Below are 22,730 nucleotides of genomic sequence, written 5' to 3'. Positions count from 1 at the left end.
CTCAGCTCACATATCCAAGATTTTCCTCGTGCACGGCCTTTTTTTGTGGGTGCACGGCCTTTATTGCTAGCTAGAGCCCTGTACGTCACCAACATTGGTTGACCACTATCATAATTATATTCAAATGTTGAATGTTATATATGCGACGCACCTATTTTTCTTAATATGAATGAAAATGCTATGCAAGTGTAGCCTAAGAACCGATGTAATGTACATGTTAGAGTTCAGCAGCATAATAGAACACGTTTCAAAACAAAGTTTGAAATTAATTCTTAAAACAACATTGTTACAGAGGTATTTTGAAGGGCTGGGATAATGTGCTAGTTGACCTTATGCCACTCTACATAGTTGTAAAAAACAGAAAATCGCCTATTATGTTGTGATAACCAAGGTGTTAAAGCCACAGGGCTTGCAGGTCAGAGGAGACTGTGGCTCCATGTCAGTGGTTGCTGCAGCTGGACAGATGCCCCTTGGAAACCTGTGCTGGTGCCACTGGTGAGGGTCCAACTATATAAACCTCATTGGGTCAAACAGGGCACACCCAAAGTGTATAAAACACTGTGATATTAATCAGTGTGTTGAATGGGAGAAGGAAGACTTACTAAGACAGTCTGCAGTGACTTACTGCTTTACAATGATAGTCTTCAACTGAATATTGAAACTGATTTGGTCAATATAAGTCCAAAAGTGTATTCACTGATATGCATATGTGTACACAGATCATGGCAATTTTAGGGGCAATATTAGAACTCAAAGCAAAACAGTCCAACCCAAGACCATCACTCTGTCCTAAACCCCCAATGAATGAAACATCCCATCAGTTTTCAGTATGAAAATGTTGACAGCACAGATTGAAAACAAGTGTCCTCGTTTTTTTGCAAACTGGGCAATTCTGCTGTAGTTTATCACTCAGATCAGAGAGACAGCTTTCCAAGACGAATGGCCAGCTGAATGGATGTGGAGGAGAGCCGCAGCCAGCGCTGCTGTACTGAGAAGAGATGATGGGTGTGCATGAGGGAGTGGGACCAAACTGGCAGTGGTTTATGCTGACTCTCCACACATCCATCTACTACAATCTGTGGCTAATCAATCTAAAGTTAGAGACAACAAGAATAGAGAATACAGTAAACCTAAACAGTAATTGCTCTTTGCATGTGCATATAGTACAACAATTTAGGCTGAAATAACCACAGTGCAGTGGAATTTAGCCCTATAAAAAAAAAGGTTAGTTCTACCACAACTAAATCTTCAATCTTGTAAAATCCACCGTTTGGCATGCAGGTTCCACAAAATAAAAAAAAAATCTATCTTCACTTCCTTTCTTTGTCAGTAGACTATAAACAGGAAGGAAGGCCTGGGACCCCCTGGTCACCTTCACCATAGCAGTCAAAAGTAACACAAATCAAAACCTTTCTCACCACACCTAAGGCACCTTAATCCAAATATGCATTACTTCCTAATCAAATAGTCTAAAAAATAACTTCTAACAAGGTGTTTCCTGGGGTCACCTAGATCAGTGGTTCTCAACGTGGGGTCCGGGGACCACCGGGGGTCCTTGAGCTGGTTCCAGGGGGTCCCCAGCAAATTGATGAATTGTTAAACTTCACCATTATTTCATTTCTAAGAAGTTAACACAATTAGAGAATGTAGAAGAGTGACTATTTTCATCATAGTTTCATTATTATCTCTCTACCTACAATACAGATAGTCATGGAATTCTGGGCAAAATCATATCTAACAATTAAAATATTCTCAGATTTAGGTCCAAGAGACAAAATCTCATCAAATGGGGGTCTGTGGTCCCAATGTGGACTAAATTAAGCGTCCTTGATATGAAAAAGGCTGAGAATCACTGACCTAGATGACAGGACACTTAAAACAGCAATTCAACAATTCAGCTTGGGGTTGAACAATTTTCCAGTGAGAAGGTGCTATAGTGTCAGCAACTGATCCCACTGTCATTGCCTATCATTGTCAACAGACCTTTTTTAAAAATGAGACAATTTCAGTTATTTCTTAAACTTCGTTGCGTGTTTCCGTTGCCGATTCATTTAAAGAGCATTCCTGTGTAACTTATTTTAGTTTGGATGCTAAAGACGCCCTCCTCTCACCCCACAAGCATCAAGCCTCATTTTCATCTAAATAAGAATCGATCTCTCCTGCTGCGCACCATCCTTCCTGACTCACAACTCTCACGGTCATAACCCCGCTTCCCTTCTCCTCGCTCGTCTCTTGAATACAATCAGGAGTAAATCTCACTACACACCATGTTGAGGATCATAACCGCAGAGCACAAAAAAGTCATTCACATATTTCATGTTTACAATAAGAAGGATTTCCCCCTGCTGCAATTATCAAAGGAACAGAATGAGTAGAAACATTAATAAGTGAATAGCTCCAAGAGAATTAAACTGATGGAGTGCGAGCGAACAAAGCTTTGACTGACTGGCACAATGTCAAAGCTTCGTTCTGCATCAGTGACCCAGCCAAATGCAAGAGATGGGAGTGAGTCACTGTGGGGGGAGGGGCCTCCTCCTGAATGGTCAGGGGACACTCAGGAGGTGGAATAGATGCAGCACCAGGAGAGTAAATCTGACAGGAAATGAGCGTTAAAAAGGACGGGACATACTGTGAAAATCATGGGCAAACTACAGAGCAAGTGTCATCTGTATTCAAACTGCTTCATGTTTTACCCACAGCAAAACGTTTTTCACAGTTAATGCTTTCCTGTTATGCATGTACAAGTCAGTTCCAAATGAAAAGGCAGGTAACCTCTGAGCAAGTTTCATGAGTAACCCTTCTGTTTTTGGAAAAGAGACCATGTATACAAACAGGGTTCCCTACTCCTTAGGGGATTCTTATCGAGGACATTTACAAAGCATTGATGAAACTGCACAAGCATATACAGGATTTCAAGTGTCCTCCATCACTGCAATTTGCATGCAGTGAAACCATTTCAGAAAGCATAAAAAAAGTGCTTTGGTAGTTCCTATTATATTCATATCTGGTTATTTTAGGACCACAGATCAGTTTGGTCCTAGCAGGTAGGGAATTGCTTCCACAATATTAATTAAATGTTAATGGGAACTTTTGAGAGGCAACAGCAACCTGGTTTTGTAGGACCAACATTTTCTGAGACATTTGTCAAATCCTTTATTTTCCATGACTGGAAATCTCATCTTAAATTGTCCAGGTTTTACAGGATGAATCTTTACTTAATTAAAGCAGAATTTAAAAATCAACTGAGCATGTCAGAGTTTTGGAAAAAGAGCTGCATTGCCACCTGCTGGTCAAAGACATGCATTACCTGGATCTCTACTAAACAATCCGGCTGCTCAAGCTGACTGAAAGGGGGATTTATTAAAAAGATTAAATTAGGGTTTACTATATACAGTGACACAAGACACCAAAGAGAACAGTCAAATCAAGAAATTATATGTACACATAGATCATAGAGCAGTAAAACAAACAGAAATACATGTATAATTCTGAACAGGACTACAAATGAGCTCCGTGTCATGAAGAGCCCGGTCCATTAAAAGAGTTGATGGGTCTTGCTCGCCTCCGGCCAGAGAGACTACGAAGTCGCAGAGGATGAAGAAAGCGCCACTAGATTCCCGATGATGTCAGGTGAAAGATCCTTGAATCCTTCCTCTGACGCTGGGGGAGGGGAATGATTGTGTATTAAACTTGCCAGATCATTGATGAAAAATCATGAAATAAATCCACAGCGAACATGAAATATTTCCATACCCAATCTGCCACTGGTCTCTTTCACCAATAACTCTGAATGCTTCTGGATGGTCAGAAGCTCTCCAACCATCTTGCACTGTGTGTCCATCTACAGAAAAAGAATTGGAGATTAAATACAATCATACAACAGATTGTGATTAGAAATAAAGTGCAGGAGATGTGGAATTTTCTTGCAGCCTGTCTTGAGATTTTCATATTTGAGTCATTGCATTTAACCAAAATATTCAAAACACCTCTAGCATTTCAATGGATCTCAATAAAAGCTACAATATTTCCACTGATTTCCCCCATGAAGATTATTAAAGTTTCATTTAATTTCCAACGTACCACCATCTCCATAGTGTGCAGTATGGGCTGCTGTTTACAGAGGAGACCGCGGTAGTCTGGTTTACTCTGTATGAGCTGGTGCTGTGAAGACCGGGCCAGAGAGGAGGGGTCTAACGTTACACCGCTCTCCTGACCCTGCTCCACTTTCCTGTGCAAGACAAACACAGAATACGTTATTGACACACACACACTGTAACAAGCAGCAGTATCGTATCCCTCGATGACAATGCACATGCTCACTTTGCCAGTTCCTTCGCTTTACTCCGGTGTTTGTTCAACAAATCCTCCCAAGAGTCACTCTCTGCCTGGAGCCTGAAACACAAAATGGTGAAGACTAAAAAGCACCGTACATGTGGTAGGTTACTCCAAGTTTGATTGAATCATTTCAAGTGTCTGGAGTCTGGTTTGTATAAAGACTATGTGCGCGGCAACTCACTTTAAACTAGAATAAAAACATGTACACCCAGTGAATAATGGTGAAAAAGAGGAAACATGCCTGTGGATGGCTTTCTGGGTCTGTTCCATGTATTTCTGCACTGCAGGGTCACTGGAACGAAAACCAAACAGAAGGACAAATGTAACAGAAAAGGGCAATTTGGAGGCAACAATAAAAAAATCAATCAAGACACCCATTGCAGTGTATAAAGAAAAACAGCAACTGCATTACCTAGCTGTAGCAGCGGGGAGTTGTTGACTCTGTGGTTCACTGCGTATGCTTTTGGCCAGACAGCACCATTCTTTCTGCATGTGCTCAACTAGGACAAGGAAAAGGACAGAAATCAATTAAGCCAAATATTTATCTTCCACATCTTCCGTCTTCCAGTTTTAGTCTGAAAGACAAGCTTTATGAACCATGTAATAGATGCAAGCCTATCAAATGTAGTTTGGACAAGCACTAACCTTGTTTTTGAAATGACTCCAGCGAGGCGTTCGGCGTTGACTGCAGCGAATTTTGAGTTCTCTCTATTGCCAACTAGAAACAAAGCAGGGGAGATTGGACAGATAAATCCATTAGAAATTTGACCTATGACCAATTTGAATGAACTATATTTCAGCCAAGAGCTACTTGAGATCTCTGGGCTGGGTCGGGCTCTTTAAGAACTTAAATCCTGCCAACACAGTTTCCAATACTGTTTATACAGTAAATTGATGTGGTGATTTTAAATTCTAATTATTGATTTGAAAGTAAGCAAAACTGTAGGCCTTTTTTTTTTTTCTTAAGACAGCCCAGTATTAGATATAATCATTTTAAAAAGGCATGATCTACTTGGAGGTGCTGAAGCGTACTCCCTCATTGGGACTCATTACTCATTATTCCTTAACAAAAACATCAACACTTATCTCTATAGTTTTGAGTTTAACATTACACTGAATCCTAGACTTTGATTTTATAACAATGCATTTATAATAATGCAAAAATCACTAGTTGTTTGAGTTGCCCGGATCCAAGAAGGAAGGCTATTTACAACAGTAAAGAGAGCTTGCCTGTTTACTGTTTAAGCAGTGAATGTTTTCCTGGACCTATTCCCTTTCCAAGTGTTTACTGCTGAGTGAAAAAGATGAATGAAAATAGGGCCTGTTTTTACTAAGAACAGCCAACACCAGTGAGGTGGTGAAAAGTGTAAAGTATTTATTTGTTCATATATCATCAGTTCTGTTGAAATGATTAAGATCTATGTGGCCCAGACAAACTCACCCTCATTGAAGCCTCCATTAGTTTCTCCAGCCTCTCTTGCTGTGACAAGGACGTGCTTATGCTCCTGCACAGAACTAAGAGAAACACAGAAACACTGTCATTCACACTACAGACAACATATAAATGCCCTCACTATTCTGTACTACTGACAAATAGGAGGCAGAAGGACAGGCGACTGACTCTGATAAGGGTTGGGGAGAGCAGGGAGAGAGCGCCGGCCTATGGTGGCTCTCCTCCAGGATTTCCTCCGTGTATTGCAGCTGACAGAGGGTCCTTCAGTGGGGACGAGTCCCTCCGAGGTTTCTGCCTGCATCTCTTCTCGGCCTGTCTCCATACGTCCCTCTCCAGCATCGGGCATCTGTGTGGTGGAGGGTGGGGAGCCGGTGCGAGGTGACTTGCTCGGGGTTGCTCGGCTGGGGCTTGTGGAGGCTCTTTTGTGGCTCCGTTTCAATGACTTGACCTTGATATACAGTGAGATTGAACAAAGAATAATAAAGTAACCAACTTGTGGCATGGTCATAAGTGTCAGATCAGCTGTTAAGTTGATGGTAAGTGTATTTTACCTCATCCTGGGTATCTGCAACGTCACACGCGCGACTGTTAACGACAGAGTAAATGGATCAGAAAACTTTGTAAACTTACTACACACAGACTGCTATAACACGTTGCTCTGCTTAACATTTGACTATATTATTAGTGTTGCTATATAATAACATTAACCGTACAACTAGTTAACATTCGCTAACAACACTAGTCTGCAGACCACAAACATGATTTGCTTTGAGAGCGAAGCTCAAACGGAGATACCAATCGATTTGAAACTATTTTATTCTATTTATCGAATACAACACAAGCATATAACTTTTCGACTGTTTATTCTGTTGTCGTACTTCCAAAAAACAAAAATATACAAACCTGCCTTGTCCTGTTTTCAATTGTGTATCCGCCATTTTTCTTTCAAAGTTTCCTTTGCAGAGCGCGCCCAACAAGCCTGAGCTATGCATGCTGGGAAATGCAGTGTGATATTAGGTGAGTTTAGTGACCTCATTGTACTTCAGCCTATATTTGTTTATCTGGTATTAGGCTACCATAGATTTTTTTGTGGCGTCATTTTGACTCGTAGTATGTGCATAATAATTTAGTCAGTTTTGCTGTGATATTTGTATTATCTTTCTACATTTTCTAAAAAGGGCTATAAACGTGCTGATATTCAGTCTCTCCCAAGCAGCCTGAAAGACGTGTGCGCATTTAGGGAATCAGATGCAGGCTGTAAATAACAGCGCATTTCTTCTTAACTGATGTGTGCCTAATACAGACTCTTACTCTTTGGCTTTGCTCTTCTTTATTTTGCTGGTTTGCTGTGGAAGCTTCTCAGGTTTTGCAGCTGCAGGTAGGCTACAGCATAGTGAAAGATTAAGTGATATTCCTTTCTACTGGATTTAATGATTTTAGTTTAACATAGTTGATTTGACCATGGAAAAAAAGCAGAGAGAAAAGTGTAACATTATGTAATTTCTTGTTTTTCCCTCATCTGAATATGCAAACGCACACATCGAACAGCCTAAATTCTTACTGTCTGTCTGTGCTTCTTAGAGAGGTGGCCTTTGGCGCTGATCCCCCTGGATCAAGTTAGAGGGAGTATTGACCTATAGGTTCAAACAGCACTGAGCCTGATCCTCTTTGTTCAGGCTGGTTGGATTTTTGATGTTTAGCAGAAGAGTGTTTGGTGCCCGGCTTCCTGAGGTCAGGACCTTGTGCTCAGCAGCTCTGACCTCCTGCCTGGCTGGAAGCAGGATCTTCTGGGCCGGATAGAGCCTGGCTCACCGGCTTCACTCACCAGACTGATAAGAGCCTTGATGTCAATATGATCTGTCACCTCATGAGTGTCCCTTGTCTGGCATTCTCCCTTTTTTTTCAGCAAAATAGTTTTAGACTAATTGATGAGAACATACTGCCTTACTGGGATGTAAATCATACTCCATATTGGCCTTAGTGAAAATCATGGTTTGCCAAACTACAACTACAAAATGCACAGCCTGGTAACCAAAGAATTTTGTTAGGCTACAAACTGTTGTATCCACATCCCAAGTAGCATTATTAAGGTTTGACTAATGGCTTCCTGGGCATGTTTTCATGATGAAATTATTAAAATGCACCTGAAAATGAAAAAGACGATTTTTTGTTTGTTTGTTTGATTTGTTCACTTTTTTTTTTTTTCGTAAAACAGCTTTTTGAAAGAATGGGATCATGAACTGACCCATGCAGATGTAACCAAGCCCAGGCGTCATCATCCCCACTACGCCTAGTCAATTTTTACCTACCAGGGAGGCATTGGACAGTGAATTACACATGGTTTAGGAAAATGGCCAAAATGCCCCTAATTCATGAGTAAATTCTTGTCCTAAAAGGAAAAATGCAGGACTTTTGGAAGCCTGTGCTATTGATCACCAACCAAAACCTCCTTTAAGGGAAATGAGGAAACTTCCATCCCTATATTTTATTTCTGAGAAATTGGCATCAATCTCTTTTTATGAATAAGCTCAAGCAAAAACTAGCAGTCCAAACAGTTGTTTAGAGGAGGCTGGAGACAATTACTCAGAAACAAATGATGTGAAAATTGAATTAATGGTTTAAGAGGAGGCTTGATAAATTATCCATAGGATAAATATAATGCTTCTAAACACCCTTTGCTTTGCCCTTCATAAACTTTGGATTGCGTTTAATAAATCATTAGGAGTCTAGTGATACAATTTGGGACAGTGGCATCTTAAAATCAGTGGAAAGGAAACTTGGCTCATTTGTCACTTTAGATTTCAAGGCCCTTTGATTGCTTGGTACTTGTATACTTGTTTTGAAATGGAAGGGATCTGGAAGTATCTAGTTGGATTTTTTTGTGTATGTATTCCTTTAAGTCATACTGACCCCAGAAAGAACATATGATTCAGATGGGAATGGGTGAGCCAACATGGAAAAAGCACATTTTTTTCCAAGCTGCTGTGACGTCTGTTCATCAAACATACAGTAGTTCATATGAAAAACAAAGAGCCACCAGTTGTCTACTGCTGATCTAGGCTTCCTGAGACCAGCGTGTTTGGCAGTTAACATCAGTTTTTAAGTAAACACACAGCTCAAAAGCTACCAAACTTGTCTTTATCACTTGTCTTCATCTCAAACTAATGCATAATGGAATGGCACATTTCATCTCGGCCAAGTATATTTGTGTATACTTGTGATCCACATGAGATGGATGCAGGAATTCGATTGCTTTTCTTTGTAGTGTCACAGCATGCTCTCATGACCTGATCATTTAACTATTTCCTTACTTACCTATTTCCTGGAGCATGGCTGTTCACAGCCAGCTGTTTGGGGTTTGCTGGACACGCTCATACTTTCCATGCGCATGACAAAACACTTGACAACCTCCATAACTTGTATCTGTAAGTCTTTTTATAAGTCTGTAAGAGATTTTTTTTTTGTACTTTTTACAAAATCAAGGAGAGAAATCAAAAAAATTCAAACACTTTGCAGTTCTCTTGGAGAATGCCCCTATTGTGTGCCTGTACGTTTCACATTGGCTGGCACACAGTCTCGCACTCCACACAATACTGCTGTCTTCTTGGCCTTCTGTAGGAGGGGGGAGGGAGAGATGAAGCAAGAGAGAGAAATACAGAACAAACAGGGGGTTATGAGGCATAAAGAAACAGAATGGAAACGCAGAGCTGATGAAGAACTGGTAACAGAGCTGGTGAGGGAGGGGCAGAGCAGGACGAAGGGAGGGATACGCATAGGAGTGTGCAGTACTGCGCGCCGTGGCCGCCTCAGCTGTCTTGTGCGTGTCCCAACAGCTTTAAATCTCCTCTTCCTCCTCCAAAGTTTTCTCTCCCTTTACAGTTTGGTTGCTAAGGGCAGCGGTTGCTGTTGGCATGAGTTCAAGAAGGCAGCCTGAGAGTTCCTTTGCCCAGCAGGAACTGCAGGATGCGGTCCACCAGTAAGGCGGCGACAAAGTCCACCACGAGAACCTGGGCAATGACTAGTTTGAACTGCAAGGAGGAAAACGGGCAGCGGGTTAACTCACAGCGTTAGTAGAACAATACAGTACAATTCATAGTAAAATAATGAGAAAACATGCCGGCTCACCTCAGTTGGAATATCTACAAGAGCAAACTGTTCGTTGAATTCTGGCGAGGAACCAGTAAGCAGTCCCACAATGGCTAAACCTGACAGGGCGATACTCCATAGTAGTGGTCGATTCTCACTGAGAGACTCCATGAATGGGTGACCCTATCAGATGAGACAGGGAATGTGATGAGTCTGTTACACTATAAAGAATAAAAATACGTCAAATATTTGTGGCAATGAGAATGAATACCTTGTAGTTAATGGCAAAGGTGGCCATCTGCATGGCCATGGACATTATGTACACGGTGCTGTTGATTAGACTGGGCTCAAACTCTTTGTATAGGTCCACAAATTTCTCCTCTCTGCAAGAGAAAAGACAAATGAATGTGATGTCTAACTTTGTAAAGCGGTATTATTGCTCTTTTTCTCTTTCTGCATGTACAGTATGTGTGTGTGTGTGTGTGTGTGTAATTCACCTGGGAGGACTTCTGCTCTGTGCCCCTCTGTAAAGGTACACCAGACTGCAGAAGTGCACAGCAAACTGCAGTAATACGGTCAACACCGTATAAAGATTGAAGATGTTTGGTAAGGGCCGCTCTCGAGACAAGGATTTTAGTGGCTGTGTAGACAGGAGAGGAAAAGATCATTAATTTGGTTGCTACCTTGGACAATGGCCAAGGATTTAGACTGCTGCTCTTAACAGGATCACAACTTCCAACTTCTGCCCTCGGCATCTTTATCCCCAGGATAAAGAAACACTCCTTAATTCCCTTTGCGATAGCCATGATGAACTCATATTAGGTGGCTCCTTTGGGAAGGAACTTGTGTTTTTTTTTTTATCTTCCTTGTTTGTTACTTCGATAATTTGATAATTTGGTTTAGGTCTCCTGCACTTAAACAAATATTTTAGGATGAACAGTGGAGACAGAATTTACTTTTTTGAACATGACTATGAGCATTCTTGATGTTATCTGCTGTTTGTATTTTTCCATTTCCTGGTAGAACATTACCTTGACCAGGAGGACAAATCAGACACAACATAAGCCTGACTCTGTGCACTCTCAGGTAGTGAGACTCATTTTCTCACCTTTGACCTAGAGATGAAGAGGAAGCAGCCGGCCAGCAGCAGGCCCTGCAGGGTGGCCTGGAAATCGCTGAACTTGACCCCCTCGAGGTAGAGCACGGACTGGCTGTAGGCCAGCACCAGGGCGTTCAGAGCGAGGATCTTAAACATCTGGAGTGTTGTCACTAGAGTGCAGCGGCCCTGCTTTATTACGTGGCAGACTAGGGAGGGAGAGGAAGGAACCGGCTTCAGAAGAGGGGAGGGTATGTTACGTTTGGGTATTTGCCAGCTGTGACTGTCATGCAACTGTGAAATTACGAATGCCTGTTACTCACTGCACTGTATGGAGGAGAGTTTGGAGGTGAAGGGCGCAGCGATGGAGGCATCTCCCAGTTTCACTACTTGTATCTGATCCTCTTCAAGCTCCCGTAAGACTTGGCTGATCCTCTCCTGCAACAGAACAAACCCTGAAGTTTAGATCAGCGCACAACAACTCTATACTCCACCCAAGGGTGCCAACACAAAAGGTAATCTATTATGCATGCTGCCCCCTTCATTTAAAGGAATAGTCCACTCCAAAAAAGAACACTGTAGGATACATGTACAAGCACAGCATGGTCAGTGAGGAAAATATCAGAGATAATGAGGTAAATGTTAGACTTTTTGACCAACAGTGCAATCGTTTGGCTATAAAACACTTGGATTATGAGCTGTTTGGAGAAATTTGATGGACATTTTGTGCTTTTTGGAGCTATAAAAAGATCAATAGAGAAGGCTGAGCGGATGATGACTGAATTTTCATTTGGGGTGAACCATTCCCTGCTCAACAGGGAAGCACCAACACTTTCAGTCACTGACAAAGTCACAAAGTCACAAAGACACTTACCTTTTGTGCTGCCAGCTGCTCTTCTCTCTGGGCCATCACCCTCTGCCTTGCTGCCCTGGAGCTCAGTTTGCCTCCTGAACTTGGGACAGGCGGTAAAGGTCTGGATTCCGCTGTGGATGTCTCCTTCTCTCTTCCCCTTCTCTTTTTCTCAGGCATGCGCTCAGGGGCGTTGGCTAACAGAGCGACACCTGAGGGGGAGGAAAAAGCAAAACTATCATCACTAAACACTGTTGGTACCAGGTATAGAGACACAGGCTTGTGGTATTGATGCTTTTGCACAGTGGTTGTTAAATCTCACCTATGTGGGCGTGCTTGAGAGCTCCGACATCATTTGTACCGTCACCACACATCAACGTCACATAACCCAGCCCCTTTAGGCTAGTGATCACAAACTCCTGAAACACAATAGACAACTGTCATTAATCATTATAGCTGAACATTTCCAAAAAACCTTAAAAAGGAAAATTCCACCCTCGGATCCTCCTACACTGTTATATATCGTATATCATCAATGTATGATGTTTGATGCGTTCCAGGAGTTATTTTTTGATGAAGTGTTTTTGGTGTACCCACTTTCCCTCAAGCTGCCTCGTCTACTTCTACTTCAGTTAGTGATTTCCTACATTTCCCAGAATGCCTTTCGACAACCTTCAGACAATGTGCCTGAGCTTGTTCCAATCAGCTGTGGGTTTTACATGTAGGTGGAGAGAGCAATACTGATAGCAGAGTTTTTCCAGTCGAGCAAAAGCAATGCATCAGGTCTTGGGGCAGCATTGCATTATGGACTATTGAGGCTACTGTCAGTCAAAAAAACAGGCATCTCTGCCTCTTCTACGATGGATTTCTCCCTGTATGATTACTGAACATCAGAACAAAATGGTGAGTCTGGAAAGAAGCCCTTGCTCTTTGATTCTGAGGGTCTGACACCAAAACCTGATGTTTACCGCTTATGTTTTAGATAGTTGAAAACTTTTCTGCTTTTGAACTCCATTGTAGCTGCGCTGGAAATATCTTGACATGTCACATCATCTATGTTTGGCCAGTTATCCACAGAAATAGGAAAAATAAAAATAACAAACAACAAAAAAGGCCAAGAAATGCAAGGTACATAGCCAATAGCTGTTTTTTAACAGCAGTGAAGTGTTTTAGGGTGAATATTTCCTTTAAGAGCATGAACTACAGATAACATTAACATGTAACAGGGTGACGACTGAGGACCCACCTTCTGTTTTGGGCTGACCCGGGCAAACACCTGTACGTGAGGCAGGAGGTTGTGGAGTAGTCGGGTGTCACAGCTCAGTCTGGTCAGCCCCTCCCCTGTTACACACAGGTCAAACTGACGGACGAATGAGGAAACTGAGGGTGGGGGCAGCGGTATGTGCACACTGCCATCTATGGACTCCCACTGCCACTCACCTGGAAAACATAACACACCAGATCAGTGACAGATAATTCTGCACTATGTCCTTCTTGGCCAAAACAGCTAAATGCATCACTACAGGAATCCTGGTGCCCTTTAGCTATGACTCTCAGTACGGACATTGTTCTCTACTGTCAGCTAATATATAACTGGCTTACTTGTGTAACACATGCAATTCTGAGAGCTTCTTTTACCCTGAATGGGACCCGGCTGCAATATAAGTGTGTGCTCCTTCTGGATGAAGTGCAGCTCTTTTGCTACATGGCACGCCGTTAGGGGGTTGTCGCCTGTGATCATCACCACCTGATAGCAGAGAGAGTGGGATTATACATCTAAAAAGTCAGATTGTGTGCGTTTGTGTGTGCGCGTGTGTCTGTACTAAACAGCTTATTTACGTGATGCGATGCTTCCTGGATCTCTTTGATGACGGCCTTGCTGTCGCTCTTGAGGGGGCAGGAAACAACCATGAACCCGGCAAAATGTAAGTCGCACTCCAGTGCGTCCCGACTCATCTCCCGGACCTGTGCAAGCCACAAAGATCCAGCTCAGCCTCTTATCAAATCTCTTCTCCTCAGACTAAACTACTCAGACAGATTGCGTATTTAATATTTCTCATAGGAGAGTAAAATAAAATATGAACCTGCTGATGGCTGAGGTGTCCTATCTCTTTGTATCCCAAGGCCAGCACTCTGGCCCCTTCGCGGGACATTTCCCTGTGGACCTCGTCATAGCTTGCCGGACACTCTGAAAACTACAAAACAGTCAGGTTAGAACAGCAGTATTTAGGTTAAAAGTATTGTTGGGTATGTATTAAGGATGGTGTGTATACCTACCATTCCCCTAAGTGTCTCCGGAGCTCCTTTGACAGTGGAGATGTAGCAGAGCTCAGTGGAGCCCAGTTTCTCGTAGGAGGCCAGGACCGACATCCGCTTCAGAGCGCTGGCGAAGTGGAAGCGCTGGTGGATCTTAAGCCCCTGGGTTTTGATGCCACGCGGAAATACCTTCTCATCTGGTCACAGAGACAACAGTCAGTGAGGCACACACACACACACACTTACACATTAAGGGGTACATGAACTAGCTGACTCATCAACCACTATTTGACTAGGAAACACTGTAGAGAGGTAGTGAAAAGGTACCCAAATGCATACAGATCTCTACTTGAAAAAGTGAGACGACTAAAGCCTCACTGACTGTGTTACATCTACATTCATATGTACACTGTTTGGAAATAAAATATTTTTCCCATACATGTGAACAACAGTATTATTTTAAGAGCAACTGCTTAAAGTAAGTTCAGTCAGGACAACTCATGTATTGATATTAATACATTTATTAATGGTTATGACAGCAATAAGTTTGATTTATTAATTATTCATTTGGCTTGCTGCTGCACATGCATAGACATAGACAAGGAGAACATAACCCCCAATATAGAACATAAAAGCAGATCTAAGCAGGTGGAGCTGGGGGGGGGGGGGGGGGGGGGGAGAGAGACTGAGTGAGCATGAGTCATTTAAAAGGCTTGACATTAGGGAATGCATATGATGATTGATGCACTTGTAAAGGCACTGAGTTCGACCAATTAGCTGAAGCCAGGTAGAGTTTCCTGACTGAACTTGCGTTGCTCATTAGTATGTAAAAGTATGCCAAGCCACATGCATATGAACAGGGACACGCAACTGTACTCAGACACACAAACATGAGCATATCCACTTTCTCTCACACACACTTGCCACTGCCCCGCACTGAACTGTATGTTCAGTGGAGGTAATTTCCCCGTACCTTTAGTGAGGGTCCAGTCCGCAGCAGTCAGCATGGCCTTCTCCAGCGGATCTCCGACCAGCTGTCCGTCATCCAGAGTGACCAGTGAGTGGCAGGTGGCCACCACCCGATGGGTCTCCACTGGGATCTCAGACACCGGCATCACCTCCTTCCCTTCTCTGTCACAAACGCAGACATCAGTCGACATGATCCACACAGTGCAAATGTATGCAAATGTTAGGTTGGCTTGCTATGTCGGCAGCACGGTGCGCTTTGTGTTTGCACTTCACAAATACGACGCATTCAGCATAAAACACAGAGAATGATAGGCAGAGTGTACCTGAGGCCTGCGACCCCTCGCACCACCAGACTGTCACTGGTCAGGGTTCCCGTTTTGTCAAAACAGCACACCTCCACTTTCCCTGCAAATGGTATCCTGAAAGGCTCTGTGCAGAATACATCTAGGGAGGAGGAGAAAAAAAAAGAAAAGGAGAGTTGAGTGTCATAAAAGCCAATGAAACATTGCTGTTATGAACCTATTATTACCAACGCTTAATACAAGTATTTAAACATATATACTGCATGTGTGCAAACACACAAGTACACGCAGACTTACAAAGTTTGGCCAGGGCGATAAGCGAGGTGTTGACTGCCAGAGAGAGCTCTATGGGGAGTTCTGGAGGAACCACCGAGGTGAGGATTAGGGTGCACTCCAGAAACAGCTTATAGCGGTTCCTACTCAAATCCTTGGTCCCTATAGGGGAGTAACGCAAAGAAAAAAAGATGTTTATCACTGTGATTTTGTTAAATAAGAATTACACCTTAGTGAGTCTATTCTGCGCCCCTCACCTTCTACCCACACATAGCCGGCTGCAGCGATGGCAAACACTAGGAGGAAGAGGATGAAGATGAAGGTCTCCAGATTGTTTGCCGTCACTCTCTTCACACCAAAGAGGATGGTCCGCAACAGTTTACCCTGCAGGAAAGCACAGTTTGCACACATACTAAGTACACATACAGTTTGCTCAACATGTCCTATACAGAAAAATGTCTATTTTTGGAAGACAGTAGGATCAGAGAGAGCGACAAGAAAACTCAAATCCACTCAGCATCTCCTCACCTGAGAGGTGTAGAATCCTGTTCTCAGTACGTACGCCACACAGCCGTTATCTACAGCTGCAGATAAAGGAGAAGACTAATGAGCCTGCATGTTCTTTTGAAGAGATGGAGATAGATGCCACTACTGACTTCACCAGTCAAATGATGTTAATTATTAATAGATAAATGAGAAGAGGGATTATCACTCACGTTTGAGTCCAGCACTGGCCTTCAGAGGAGGGCTATGCTGGACCACCTTGGTCCCACCAGAAATGACGTGAAGACGGGAGTCCGTCTGGAGGTCCAGGATTCGCTCTGGGTCCAGGTCCTCCACTGGCTCCTAGACACCCCATAGTGTCAAGAATTATTACAAAAACCTCACAATAACGCTGTGTCATTCAATACATATGAGACTCATACTCTGAAGTCTAAGCCCTCAGTTCTATATAATGTTATCATATATATATTAGTTTTCCTCTGACCTTCATCTGGGGCACAGACTCTCCAGTCAGCATGGCCTCATCCACAATGCAGCGCCCCCTGAGCAGCAGCACGTCGCACGGTACCAAGTTGTCCTGGGGCGAACGTCCTGAGGGGGAGGAAATACACATATGGAACACACATCCACACACACTCAATCTGATGTAAGTAATAAAGTGTTTTCCTAAACGACGTGACAGGAACCTTACCTACGGAGACGATGTCACCAGGGACAAGCTCATCACTAGATATAGGTCTCCACTTCCGGTTACGATACACCTGCCAGACACACACACACGCATAAAATAAATTTGTGATGCAGCAAAAACATGGGAAATATACTGCAGATAAAGAGGTTTGCGCATGATGTACGACAAAATGTCTGTTTATAACCTCCAAATTCAATATATATGAATCCTACCTGGATCATGTAGGGCTTGTTCCCCATGCGGCGGATCTCAGACATATTCCTCATTTGCTGCTGGACCAGGGAGGCCTCGAATGCCACCAGCATGAAGAGTGTGAAAACGCTGTAGTACCAGTACTCATCCAGACACCACAGCCCCACGCAGAATACCTGACAGGAGGCAGGGAATCCATAACTTGACATGGACACAGACACGCACTGTCACTGGGTCAACAACTCCATATCTACTGCAAATAGCCCTTTGACAAAAATAAGAATTACAAAATAAGGCTGTTCTACAACCGAAGCAGTCAAATTAATTGTAGTTTTGCATGACCACACACACACACACACACCTGGAACACAAAGAAGGGAGCGGTGGCTCTCTCTTTGAAGAGCTCCAGGAAATCTGGCACCACCATCTCAGCGCGGTTGGTGCCGTAGCGCTTTTCTGCCGCTCTGAGGTCGGCCTCCTCCTGGTAGCCGCGCCACGACTGAAAAAAGCCCATCGGGTTAGCGATGGGAAACGCCACCGGAAGGAAACATTTCTTCTCTTTGTTGTCAAAGATGTAGCGGATCTTCTGAAACTCAAAGGACAGAATCCCCTCGCCATTATCGTCCTGTCATTGAACATAAGAGAGGGAGAGAGAATGAATATGAATTAATGACAAACACGTGCCTTGTAGTATTTCAGTATCCATTGAAGAATGGTAGGGCATTCATTCATTCAGAGACAGAGGTAGACCCAAAACCACTTCTGCTAATGAATAGAAAGGAAAACCTGTTGTGTGTGAAACGCTGCGTGGGAGAAGAGAGTATGCAAATAATGATATTCCCTTTAGACAAATCCAAGCACAAATGAAAACAGAAAAATTAGGGCTGCATTACAGGTTGCCTAGATTGAAGCCAGGCCAGATCAAGCAGTAAATAGTCAGTTTTAGTCAGACTGTGACATCTGGGACCCGCTCCCAGTTAAGACAACAACAAGAAGCTGATGGGGGAAAACAGTGAACTGACCTGGTCCCTCTGAAGTGCCACGAGCTCCGCAGAGCCGTTGTTCGGGGTGGGAATGACTTTCGCTAACGTAGCCTTGTGTGTGTCTGGTTCCTGTGTATACAAAGTGAACAGGTGAGAAATTCACGCACTCTGGCCAGGTCACTCTGTTGTTTCTGATAAATAAGACATGCTCTAACATGCAGTTGCTTAATCAATATGAAGCTGCAGCACATTCTGGAAGAACAAAAACTATTAACATGTGTAAAATCCTAATTTAACATTAGGTTTAGGTGCATAAAATAGCCTGGCATCATGTCAACAACTCCCTGTGTAATTTCCTGAAGACAAAACTAGGATCAAAATGTTGCAGTGCAGGCGGAAACTGTCATTTCCACACTTGTAGTAAAAGCTTGTTAATTCATGTGTTTGGGAGAAGCAGGGAGGCCTTCTACCGGGATTCAAGCCCTGTGCCAGCACACATCCACCCTGCTGAAGTGTCTTTGAGCAAGACACTGAATCCCTAATACTTCCAGGGAATTGTAGCTGACCCTGACCTTTAACCTCCCTGTGGAGGGGGCACGAGAAAACAAGGATTTCCCTATGGATATGAATAAAGTATCACCTTTTTAATGCTATTATTATTACTATTATTATTATTATTATTATTGTTATTATTTACCTTGGAGCAAGTCAGCCAACAGTGCGCGTGCACGGACCAATAACCAGAAAGCGCTGTAAGGACGTGCGCGATCCCGATGGCAGCTAGCGCCAGCAGGCCTGCCTCCGGATACTCTGAAGCACCGTACACTCCTAACCACACGTACAGCCAGCCCGGGTAGAGAACTGCCAGGAACGGGAGGACAGTGCCGTGTAGTAACCGGGGCCTCCGCCTGTAGAGCGTCACCGAGCTCACCAGATCATCGCCGGTCCCGTTGTCATGCTGGTTGTGGTTCATAGAGGGGGCCATTAGCAGCTCACCCGGCCCACGAATCCCGTCTGCAGCCATATCCCCCTCTTTCTTAGCGTCGTTCATTGTACGTCCCTCACTTCCCGGGCCCCCTCTCTCCTCCACCACCCCCCGTCGTGCTGTAGCCGGTAAAAATGCAATTGTACACACAGAGCGGCGTCCTGTCCACCTTTCAGATTCCGTTTTCTGAATCGCCCGTTCTCTCGCCGCTGCTTCCGCGTACGTAAACACGCAAAGTCACGCAATGTTCTTTTCGCTGTCGTAGCACAACACATGCGAGCAAACTGCCAAGTATGCGTCGTCTTCCAGATACTGAAAATGTATTTTTTTTGGGGAGCAAACTGCATACGACATGTGTATGAAGAGTTTTCTTTGACAAAATAATGAATTGGTCATTTATTTTTTTAAAGATGCGATGAGCCATCCCTTTAAGAAATTGAGACGTCACAATCGGGGAGGAGCCAAAGTGTGAGATTGACACGACTCTGAACCAATAGAATTAAAGAACGATTTCATAACTTTATGTTTTCCTCCTATCGGATAGTAACAGGGTGTACACGGTAGTAAACTGCACAGACATAGCTCCACATGCAGACACACTGGCGTTATAACCTTGATTCATCAGTTCAGTCTTCAGTTGCCAGTTCAGAAGTCCCCAGTTATCTTCCGGAGCAACATGTAAGAAATACATACGAGTATATACGAGTAGGCTACATTTACTTTTGTTCTCATAGTCTAGAAATATAGTGAAATACATACAGTGGAGGCTGTAATCATGAAACAAACATTTACTTTGTGTGTGATTCATGTATGCATCCTCAACAAAACTGCTTTATTACTCATTATCATACTGTACTAGTAGGGAATCAGGCCATATCATATATTTATCAAACTATGTTTATAAGGCTAATGGCTTTGGCTCATTGGACTTGTCTAGCATGACCTGACTTATTCATCCATCATCTATCTGTCTGTCACCTTTCAGGCAGGCTGCTATGGACATCACGGCAAAGTATTGCCATAAAGAAATGGAGGAGTACGGGTCATGTGTGGCCTCCAACCCATCGACATGGCAGCATCAGTGTCATGAACTAAAGATGAAGGTTGCTCAGTGCACATCTTCACAGTAAGGCGTTCAAATAATTGTTGCTACAATGTGATACTGACATCACCACATCTCACCAAAGCACTGTAAAGCATACTCCTGTTCTGTCTCTCCCTAAATGTGACTGCAGCCCGGTGATCCAGAAGATCAGATCGGACTGCTCCAAGGAGTTTGTGGAGTTTGAGCGCTGCCTCAGAGAAAACCAGACCGCACCTACCTCCTGCTCCCCACATGTCGCCCGCTTCCTTGGCTGTGCGGAGACAGTGGATCTCAGTGGAGTGGGTGAGTCTTTACTGGAGCAGGTCACAAAGAAACAGCTGTGAATGGAAGTGATTAGAAAATAAAAGATCGGAAGATTATAGACTATACACCTCCACTTGTCCCTTCAAAGAGCTACTAGGTGTACATTTCTCTACACTACATGGCTTGTGCATGCTGAAATATTTCAGACATGCATGGGTTAAGTCTTGTATTACCTGGGCATCTTGAGTATTGCTGATATGAAGACACTTGTATTGTATTTGGTTTAGTTGTATTTGTTTTTTGTAATGTTCATACTGTTTTAATTGGAAGGGGGGGGGGTATTTCTGCAATTGTATGTATGTATTTATGTATGCATGTATATGAAAGCATGTGTATACATATATGTTTTTTAACATGGACCCCAGGAATAGTAGTTGTTGCCTTGGTAACAACTAACGGGGATCCAAATAAACAATAAACACTGATGAAAAAGACCCCCAGTTTATTAAGCCTGTTAAGTGGAGCTAATACTCCACCTTCATTGTCTTTTTATTACTATGTTAATGTTCAACATATCAATAGATTTTGCTCTTTTCCCAGATGTGAATCCGGTCCCTCAGCCTTCGTAGGGTCCAGTCGTCTTCCAGCGCCTTCGGAGCAGAACTGCCTCCACAGCAGCGCAGATGGGCTGGTCTGCTGTGGATGGAGCCAAGTTAAGTACAATAACAGTTCGGACATCTGTGCTTCTTAAGGAAAGGAAACAGAACTCATTCATTGTGACCCATCCACTCGTCGATGGGACTCATTTCTCAAGATATAGGAGATAAACACTGCAGCACTGTGAGCCAGAAAGGGGTCAATGTGGTGCAACTGGGACGAATATAATATTGACTTGACGTGAAAATTTAAGTACTGTATCGTCCTTTTATTCTCTACATATGTGTGTTCAGGTGAAAATATAAATAAAAATACTTGCAAGCAAGACGGTAGTTTCTGCTGACTTTTGTTGATCCGTTTCATTAAAATTGATGTCAGACTTGTATTACTCATCCAGCCCGGTTATCCTCTGTTGTTTTTTGTTCCCTCCCACACTCCCCCTCTCCCCTGGTCTGAGTCACAGTAAAATATTAAACTGGAATGCGTCTCTCTCTCTCTCCCACACACCTCTCCCGACTACCCAGTGACCGAAGAACAGGGAGTCTGGGAAGAAAGGAGACGGAGGGGGCAGTCCACTTCTAATCAGTGGGACTACTGAGAGAGACAGAGGGAGGATGTTGAGTTATGAGCCCTTTGACTACTAAGCAGAACCGTCCCTTTCTGGTTCACTTATTAAAGCTTTAAAGGGGGTAATCGAGAGGAAAAAAGATTCTGCCCTGCAAATGTAATACCTTTGGTTTATACTTGATGTGAAGGGGATCCGTGTGTCATCGTGCTTCAGAATTCAGAACAAATGAGAGGCAGACGTACTTCAAAGATGAAACCGCAGATTGTATTGAAGATATGGCAACATTACATTCAAAGCACATCACCTGGCAGTCACTGAACGAAAAAAAAAAAAAGTCAGATAGTAGGAGCTCACCTAATACCGCACAAATAAGTTACATTCACAAAAATATCACTGTAAAAATGGCATTAGTCGGTGATCAGAGTCAAACATAATGTCATGAAAAAGAATGTCACAAGCTGTAGCCAATCACTGGTACCTAAATGAAACAAATATCCTAATCCTATTTTATTATTCTGCAGCAGAGTCTGAGTCCGCTCCCGATGCTGCGTAAAACCTTCCTGCTATCCAAACTCGAGTCTTGAAGCTATATTTTCAGACCTATTTTGTGACACATAAATATCATGCTACAGTTTAAATATTCGTTGATTATCACAGAAGAAGGTACAAAATATCTACCTAACAACATCGATTTTCAGGAGATGTTCCGAAGAGAGAAATTATTACAGAAAGTGACTACAACAACTGTATTAATTGTAACCACACAGTCATACTCACATTTATTTTACATTTGGAGCACATCGTCATGTACCCAGCGTCCTAAGTTTTGGGAGTTAATAGATCCATTGGTCTTCAATTACAGCACTGCTTTTTAGTGAGCACAGTATAAAAGAAAAGGGAAAGCTGAAGCATCGATCCCTTACACAACCCTGTTTCCGCATAAGGCTCTTCAAATGACCCTGTAGTGTTGCCTAAATGCTTAAAAAAATGTGATTGCTTTTTTTGGTCCACATTTTTCTCCTCGTGCGTTATCAAAATTAAGGTAAGTTTGGAATAATTTCACATGGAGAGTTATTTCAAAAACCCTGTTTGAAGTGTATACCGATGAAATCATTGGGCAAAATAAATTGTAATCCTATCCAGCACACTATCCTGAGTTGGGGCTCAGGTCACATAAACATA

The 22,730-nt window shown here is 43.0% G+C and overlaps 3 protein-coding genes across 4 annotated transcripts; 1 reads left to right on the top strand and 2 right to left on the bottom strand.

The window, feature by feature from the left end:
• Positions 1-3,341: 3,341 nt before the first annotated feature.
• On the bottom strand, positions 3,342-6,752 carry dsn1 (DSN1 component of MIS12 kinetochore complex). Of its 2 annotated transcripts, none has more exons than XM_071916899.2 (11): positions 6,692-6,752; positions 6,340-6,373; positions 5,957-6,236; positions 5,777-5,850; positions 4,981-5,053; positions 4,748-4,835; positions 4,577-4,627; positions 4,321-4,392; positions 4,081-4,228; positions 3,754-3,841; positions 3,342-3,660 (listed from the first exon to the last, which is right to left on the bottom strand). In XM_071916899.2, exons 1-11 carry the CDS (start codon positions 6,724-6,726, stop codon positions 3,578-3,580), a joined length of 1,026 nt encoding a protein of 341 aa, XP_071773000.2. In that variant the 5' UTR covers positions 6,727-6,752; the 3' UTR covers positions 3,342-3,577. The 2 variants fall into 2 exon arrangements, with proteins under 2 accessions (XP_071773000.2, XP_078140967.1); XM_078284841.1 differs by having other exon boundaries at positions 6,340-6,353; positions 6,692-6,722.
• A 2,203-nt stretch (positions 6,753-8,955) lies between these two features.
• Positions 8,956-19,179, bottom strand: atp13a1 (ATPase 13A1). The gene is made up of 25 exons (XM_071916870.2): positions 18,688-19,179; positions 18,030-18,119; positions 17,369-17,632; positions 17,028-17,183; positions 16,816-16,885; positions 16,609-16,715; positions 16,337-16,466; positions 16,149-16,204; positions 15,878-16,004; positions 15,645-15,782; positions 15,369-15,489; positions 15,050-15,207; positions 14,098-14,273; positions 13,905-14,015; positions 13,660-13,785; positions 13,459-13,567; positions 13,067-13,260; positions 12,143-12,239; positions 11,845-12,032; positions 11,294-11,408; positions 10,983-11,179; positions 10,372-10,514; positions 10,146-10,257; positions 9,914-10,057; positions 8,956-9,816 (listed from the first exon to the last, which is right to left on the bottom strand). Exons 1-25 carry the CDS (start codon positions 19,039-19,041, stop codon positions 9,706-9,708), a joined length of 3,594 nt encoding a protein of 1,197 aa, XP_071772971.1. The 5' UTR covers positions 19,042-19,179; the 3' UTR covers positions 8,956-9,705.
• Positions 19,180-19,572: 393 nt separating this feature from the next.
• Positions 19,573-21,297, top strand: chchd5 (coiled-coil-helix-coiled-coil-helix domain containing 5). The gene is made up of 4 exons (XM_071916906.2): positions 19,573-19,653; positions 19,961-20,101; positions 20,211-20,362; positions 20,924-21,297. Coding segments are annotated over exons 1-4 (324 nt in total). The 5' UTR covers positions 19,573-19,651; the 3' UTR covers positions 20,953-21,297.
• The last annotated feature ends 1,433 nt before the right edge of the window (positions 21,298-22,730 follow it).

The sequence above is a fragment of the Centroberyx gerrardi genome, chromosome 7 (genome assembly GCF_048128805.1).
Source record: "Centroberyx gerrardi isolate f3 chromosome 7, fCenGer3.hap1.cur.20231027, whole genome shotgun sequence".
Taxonomy (NCBI): domain Eukaryota; kingdom Metazoa; phylum Chordata; class Actinopteri; order Beryciformes; family Berycidae; genus Centroberyx; species Centroberyx gerrardi.
Note: the sequence above shows the minus strand (reverse complement) of the source record. Positions and strands in the feature narration are given on the sequence as shown.